This window comes from Volvox carteri (assembly GCF_000143455.1).
Source record: "Volvox carteri f. nagariensis unplaced genomic scaffold VOLCAscaffold_24, whole genome shotgun sequence".
Lineage (NCBI taxonomy): Eukaryota > Viridiplantae > Chlorophyta > Chlorophyceae > Chlamydomonadales > Volvocaceae > Volvox > Volvox carteri.
Window position 1 is genome coordinate 592,222 of NW_003307567.1, and position 7,375 is coordinate 599,596.

General features: G+C 56.8%; 1 protein-coding gene across 1 annotated transcript in view; it reads left to right on the forward strand.

Annotated features, from left to right (window-relative positions):
• VOLCADRAFT_120968 (uncharacterized protein) overlaps positions 1–5,861 on the forward strand; it is a 16,744-nt gene extending 10,883 nt beyond the window's left edge. Inside the window, exons 9-17 of the mRNA XM_002951463.1 lie at positions 45–144; positions 405–494; positions 820–962; positions 1,806–1,935; positions 2,307–2,521; positions 2,954–3,159; positions 3,937–3,989; positions 4,615–4,725; positions 5,001–5,861. Coding sequence (XP_002951509.1) covers positions 45–144; positions 405–494; positions 820–962; positions 1,806–1,935; positions 2,307–2,521; positions 2,954–3,159; positions 3,937–3,989; positions 4,615–4,725; positions 5,001–5,144 — 1,192 coding nt within the window. The 3' untranslated portion in view covers positions 5,145–5,861. The remainder of the gene's footprint in view (positions 1–44; positions 145–404; positions 495–819; positions 963–1,805; positions 1,936–2,306; positions 2,522–2,953; positions 3,160–3,936; positions 3,990–4,614; positions 4,726–5,000) is intronic.
• The last annotated feature ends 1,514 nt before the right edge of the window (positions 5,862–7,375 follow it).

Genomic DNA, 7,375 nt, shown 5'->3' on the forward strand with positions numbered 1-7,375 from the left:
CTCGTCCAATTAGCACATCGCGACCGTACATTTACTGCACCCAGTCATAAACCTCAGTTGTCGTACGGTCTGGAGGGTGGCCCGCTGGGTATGCCCCTCAGTGTGGGCCAGAAGCAGGTGGCTCGAATCAACCCCCTGGCCGGAGTGAGTGTGCGTGCGTGTGTGTATGTGCATATGTGCGTGTGTGTATTTAAAGTGGAGTTGGGTTGTGGGGGGAGGGTGGGGGGGATTGAACGGGGGTTCTGGGGGGTGGGAGGAGCTGGGGAAAGCAGTGTGGAGTCGGGTTTTTGGATTTAGGAAGTTCCGACAGCGTTCGGACACTTCGGAGCAAGCTCAGCAAGTACGACAGAGATCGTACGACCCATCCGCTGTGGCCTCGAATTCTCCCCCCATCGCGTGCGCAGATGTTCACGCAATTCGAGTACCTGCCATCCGAGTACGACAGAGTAAAGCTGACTGGAAAGTACGATCGTCTAAGGCACAAGCTGGCGCAGGTACGTGGGGGGCTCAACCTTACCCCCTTACCCCTCCCGCCGCCGGCCCCCCCCTCCCCACCTTCATTTCCGGCTCGTACACCCCAGTTTGTTGCCACGGGCGCTGGTGCGGTTCATCCGTTGATCCTTTGATCCATCGTCAGCATTACCATTATTCTCATATATGATGTATTATTTAACAACATGTGGTGTAGGTTATTTATTTATTATCATCAAATATGAAACATTATTATGTATCATCGAATGATTTCCCATCCCATCCGATCCCTTTCCCCTTCCCGTTCTCCCCATTCCTCTTTTCCCCCCCGGCCCCTTCCCCATGCAGACCGGCCCACAAGAGTTCGTGGTTCGTGCCCCCCCCTCCGCCGTACACGGCGCCCCCGCCTTCTCCGAGTTTTCGTACACCACCGACCCGGTGGATTCGTACTCGGCCTCCATGCACGCGGACACAGACCTGGCAAGGTCAAAGTGAGTGTACGACTGTGTCTGGCGAGGACGGGGAACTGGGGGGAAGATGGTGGGGAGGGAAGAAGAGGGGCAGGTCCGTGTTTACGACAGCAGGCCCCCCTTTTAACTGACTCTTTCCCCAGCGCGGACGCGGGAGGAGGTGGGGCCCGATCACCCTGTCCCGTAGTGCGGTATGGCGGTGGAGGAGCACTTTCTTTCACAATGTGGGCACACAGTCCTGGTGGAATTAGGCACATCACAGTGAGGGGTTTGGGGGGGGGTGTAAGTGACGGGGTGGGGAGGCGTCTTGGTGGGGAGCCCTCTTGGGAGCTGCGGGCCAACATGGGAACGGCGACGGGAATAAGCGTAGCTGCTGCTGCTGCTGCTGGTGTTTTGAGGGGAGGGGAGTGAAGTGGGTTCGGGACACGGGTTTTGCCGGCCCCGGCCTATGTGGGTAGGCGAGGGTGGCCGTCTTTTCGGTGCAGCAACCGGATAGCAGTGCGAGCTTGTTCGTTGGGGCAGCTGGGCAGCGTCGTAGGCCCGGCAAGATATGTAACACACACATTCTCACACACACACGCATACCCCCCTGCGCCTGCCAATTTATCTCCTCTTCCCGCCCTCCTTTCCGGTCCAGGCGTGTTGTTGCTGTTGCTACTGCTGCTGCTGACCTGCTACTGCTGCTTCCGGTCTATTGTTGCCATCGTGCGCACGGATGCAGGTGCAAGCAGCCCTCTTGCCGCCCATTATCTTCGTTCTTCCCCTCTCTCCCCTTTTCCATCCTCGCGCTCCCGTTGCTAAGAGTCCAGTCCGCGGTCTCACTCACCCCTCGGGCCCCCTGCCCGCCGTCCTGGTCCACTCCAGGGTGGTCGCCGGCCCCTTCTACCCCTCGGGCCGCGTACAAGCCGCCAAGGTGCTCAAGGGCCGACTGGACGAGTGCATGATGCGGCTGTGCAAGCAGCTCAGCGACGACTGGCCGAACAGCTTCATGCAGGTACGCGGTGTGTGTGTGTGTATATAGATGTAAAAAGGTGGGTGGGTCTGGAGCTGCGGGGACGTTGCGTTACGTACGTTGCGTTACGTACGTTGCGTTACGTGTGTGCGTTACACGAGGAATTTCAGGGTTTTAGGGTTTTGATGCGACAAGTGGGACCTTCCCCCGTGTGGTGGGGTACGGTGGGACGTGGAGTGCAGCCATTAACCCCCATATCCAGTCCACCCTTACCCCCCTTCATCTCCTCCATCCCCCTCGCCCTTCCCCTCGCCCTCACCCTCCCCTGGCCTCCCCCTCTTTTTCCCCCCCCCCCTCCACCCGCCGTTACCCCTCCCCAACCCCCCTCACTGCAACCCCCCCCGCGCGCGCAGGTATTCGAGGACCGCAACGGCAGTGTGGTGGCTTCCTTCCACCAGCCATCTGCCGTACAGGAGGGCGACCTGAGTGCCTACATGAACACGCTGGCCAAGAGGAACCACGTAATGTCCACCTTCCAGCTCACCAAGGACGCCACGCGGTGGGGGCTGGTGGACGAGGACAGCGGGGCGGTGTTCTACGTCTTGTGGCCGCCGTGGGTACGACACAGGTACGGGTCGTACTAGGATTTTTGTGTGCGCATGTGCATATGGGGAGTGTAATCGGCATTGGGGGATGGATGGGTAGTAGGCGGCAAATTTGCGGCTCAGCCATATCGCCATCGTTACCGTCAACTGCTTCAACTTACAACTGCTTCAACTTACGACTGCGTCAAGAAAATCTTTTGTACTTTTTGTTGGGGTGGGTGAGGGTGAGGGTGAGGGTGAGGGTGAGGGTGAGGGTGAGGGTGAGGGTGAGGGTGAGGGTGAGGGTGAGGGTGAAGAAGCTGAGCAGCGGAGCTCACCCTCACTCGCATTCACTGAGACGGCTGTCTGGCCCCTCATTCATTGATGTCTTCATCTCTTCGTGCTTCATGGTCGCCCACATCATTATCATCCTCATCACCTCCAGCGTCACGTCATGGTGGTGCTGCCAACTGCAGGTACTTGGGACCCCACACCGCGCCAACATCCACCCAGATGCCAAACGGCCGGCCTGGAACCCGGGGCAGCAGCAGCAGTGAGGACGAGGAGGAGGAAGACGCGGAGGGGGCGGACGGGGGGTTTGCGACAGCGGGGGCAGCGGGGGAGGATGCGGCCGCGGCTGCGGCGCTGGGGCTGGGGGCTGAGATAGGCGACGGAGGGCAAGGTGGCGCGATGATGTTGGGGTATGGCGGTCAACCGTACGGCAGTCAACCGCTTGATTCAATAGCGGCCTCCGGGTCGCAGCGCAGGGCGGGGGTTTATTAGGGAAGAGAGGGGGAGGGGCTGTGCTTTGGGCGGGAATTGCCCGGTGTGGGCTGGGTAGTGCAGCAGGAGGGTGGGGCGAGATGGAAGAAATGGGGGAGCGGATGAGCGAGACGGAATGAGAGGGGAGCGGGACTGACGAACTTAGGGTGGACTGGAGTGGGATAGCTGAGTAGGTTGAGAGCGAGCTGGCTGGTTGCGAAATGCAGTGAGGAAAGGAAAGGTTGACAGTTCAGGAGGCGCTGTGGTTGGCTTGTGATGTTTGGCTGAATTTTGGCGGGATGAATCGGCAGCTGTGAAAGTTGTGCTTGTGCGCGCGTGCCTAGACTTGTGGCAGCACTTCAAGTAGTCGTTTGTTCGTGCTTGTTATTCCAGAGCCAACTGCTTGCCGCTACCTCAACGCGACATGACCCCAGGCGGACATGCAGTTTAGGACATTACTTGTAGTATGGTTTGAAGGTGGGACATGAAGATAGCAACCCTCTCAAAAACAGTACGGCAAAAAATTGCGATGGCCGAGCAAAATCTCCGTCCTTCCTAAAGTGCTCCACGGGTATCGTCGAGTCGATTGACAAACCAAACGACTTAGTCCACACGGAGGCCTCTTTTTGTACAACTCGATCCGTTGTTTGGCCTTGAGCATAATGCTGCAACTTCAACCATACCGCTGCCTGGCGAGTAAGCATCGGAGAGCACCAAGGTCCGGAGGTAAAATGCGTGCAGCTGCAGTTGGTAAGTCTACTAGTTCTTTTGGGGCCGCGAGGTTCATTATCCACTTGAAACATTGGGCATCAGTTCTCTGGAAAGGAACTGCGTTACGATAACTGGCAAGCGAATACCCAGCATGCCTGCCATATGAAACCTCAAAAATTGACCGTCTCATGACAGGAGGACCTGTGGCAACTCGGCCTCTGCTCCTTCATGCTGGCGAGGCGACGATGTCGGTGCCGTTTACTGTAGAGCAGGCACAAGAGCTGCAGGCAAGTCGCATATTGATGTCCAACCTTCAAAAAATTTTGCCTATCGCATGGCGTCTGGGAAACATCGGCACCCACTTTCCGCGGGGCGGAACTTTACCGACGCGACTATGATGGTGCGCACAGCACTTTGGTCGATCTACAAGATGAGGCACAAATTTTTAATTTCATCGATTTCTGAGTACGTAAAAGGTTTCCGAATAAGGGTTCTGCGTTCGGGATCACGCGTCCGTACGACCACGGTCGTTTAGAGGACGCTGCGGTCGTACGGACAGGTGATCCGCAACGCAAAACCCCTTAGTACCTTCTCCCTTACCCAACCCGATTCAATCTGACCGCAAGCATTCCGCAAAAAATATATCCGGCCGCAAAACCGACAGGGGACCTTCCAAAAGCTTTTTCAGATTTTTGCCGAGAAGCAAAAGGCGCAGCGGCCCAAGCGCTGGGACATGATGGAGTGGCGCCATGCGGATCAAGAAGTGGGCATGGAGGTGCGAACTTGTGAGGATTTATGCTCTGGCGTGCGTGCGTTGTCCTCTTTCGTTTTTGACCGTACCACACCATGTGCGGAAGGTGAAGTAGTATCGTACTGCCGTAGTACCGTTGCCGTGCAGAATCCTAACGGCATCTAGTCTAACCCCTCCTGTTTTCTAACCACCGTATTCGGCCCCTCCTCCCACCTCTCAATTTCCACCACCACCCCCGTTGGCGCCACATGCCGCCCGCTACCACCACAACTCCCCACCGCCACCGCCACCAACACCAGGTGTTTTGCAACCCCAACGCGCACACCACCGCCTTTGACGCCAAGTTGCTCATCACGCTGTGGTCGAGCGGGGGCCTCAGAGTCACGACTGAAGCGCGTCTGAGCGCCATCACCAGCGACCTGGACAACTTCTTGCAGGGGTAGAAGAAACGGCGGTGGCAAGACTCCCAGGAAGAGCAGCGCATTTCAGGTTTCTTCTTTCCTATTCTCTTTCTTCTTTCCCCTCCTTGTTATCTTTTTTCCCCTCAAATGTGTCGAATGAATACCCCGACGTGGACCTCCTGATTACGAATAGATTAATTTTAAACCTGACTCGGCAGGGCGCATGTCGGACTTCGGGCTTAGCGATGCAAGGGTGGCAGGCTGGCGGGAGGTTGGGCGAGTGGATAGCTTGAGAGCTGCGAAGAGTACATTTCGCTCTACGTCCGTGCATCCTGTGCTGCACGGAGTGTGCTGTTCCGTCATATCATATTCTTCGTGTGGCGACTGTGGTGCTTGTGTGCCTGGCACTGTCCACAAAATGATTCTCTGAAAGGGTCGAAGCGGTGCGCAGGTCGCACCAGACAAGGTGCTTGCTATTTCTTTCCTCAAACTGCATGTCGGTTGGGACAGTGGGACCTAACTCCTTAACTTAACCGTAGGGGATCCTGTCTCTCCCTCCGGATTTTTTTGTGAGGCCTAGACACAGCCTGGATTTTATAGGCGCTTGAGCATTCCTAGTCAGTGCTGTAGTCCAGTGCGGTAGTCGGGGCGGGTTGTCCGCGCTTCAAACGAAATCCTTTGTTCGCTGCATAACTTGGGCGTCGCTGGATCGCAGGCCTGGATTATGTAGCAGAGACTCTATTTTGAACATATACCTGTACGGGCTTTCTGTTGATACCGCCGCAGTAGGAGCTGTTCCTCAGACTCGCTGGCACTCCCGCACCACGCATTTGACCAAACGATGCGCTGCCAGACGGAAAGAACCCCGCGTGACAGTCGGCTGAGGGAGTGTGTAGGGACGTGGAAAATTTTGCAGCAAAGCGCTGTGCCTAGAGGAAGTGCCCGTCCTGACGCAACCCACGGGAAGCGGAGGATTCCCTTCGCTGAGACTGTGGACGCGGAAACATGTAATCCCACGAAAACGGATTATGCTAACGCGCATAGCGGCAACAGGCAGGCGGTTACAAGAATATAAACATGGACCCTGACGCGCAAAACACCAAAGCCACGACTCCATTCAAGCACTCGCGAAAGTCACCCGCGAAAAATATACCGACGCGCACATGGAAGGGAAGTCCAAAATCATGCGTCGCCAGAGGCAGCGGCAAACGCGAGCCTTGCTTTGTGGCCTCACCAAACAAAGAAATCCCTGCACCGCTAGTAACAGGAATCTTCCATAACCACCACAAGTGCACACACACCCCGACTTGCTTTCAAAAACATGACCTTGCATCCAGGTCGATAGCACATCCGTCCCGTACGTGGCGACGTCCACTGTCACTGCTAGCTTCACGACGTTCTTTCGATACAAAGTACGACCGCGCTATCATCTGCCTTTCAGCACTAGTCTGCACCACATACCTAACCCAGGTTGCTTGCTGCTTTGAACGCCGTAGCGGGCAGGGGCGAAATCCACGCTGTGTCCACATGTGCACTGCTTGCCATGTCCAGGTGCGGCAGAAACCAACACTACACAGCCGAAGTGCGTACAACCGCAAACCGAAACCTAGCCCAGATGCTGTATAGTCCTGCGCTGCATTCGTGACATGCTGGCCAGAGCAACGTGTCGTATCGCTAAGCCTCGCGGCAGATGGGAACAGAGACGGGCACTCGTCCGTAGCAGCCGCCAGGGAAAAAGGCCGACATGGGGCTTGGTTTATGCCGTGCGGGAATGCGTCCTAGCCGCTTTGGTCTGCACCGCCAGCTGCGGCCCTCCCGTACACGTGCCTTCATCCACAACGAACAATGTTTTAAACGCGCTGTCAGAAGGTAACCACGGCTTCACCACCCTTGAGCTGTCTGGGAACAAAAAAGAGCCTGCGAGGGTGCACGCCACCACATCACACAACACGCGGGTGCACATGGAGACCGTCAGGACACAGGGGAGGATCTGTAACCGATATCCAATTACTCATCCTGTGCTCATCCACCATCCAGCGCGGCGCGGGTCCCTGCGTATACCGGAATGGCTGCTGCAAGCGAAGGGCTTCATCGGGGAACAATGCGACGCAGGTTCGCAGGGGAATGGCACCTTCGTAGCCCTTTGAGCAAACGTATGATAAGCAGCCGCAACGTAACCTCTGAAACTCAACCCAGCTACCGCCCCGCCACCAACAGATGTTTTACCACCTTGTGCGCGCAACCTGACCACTCCCTCCGTCAGGCTCAATAGC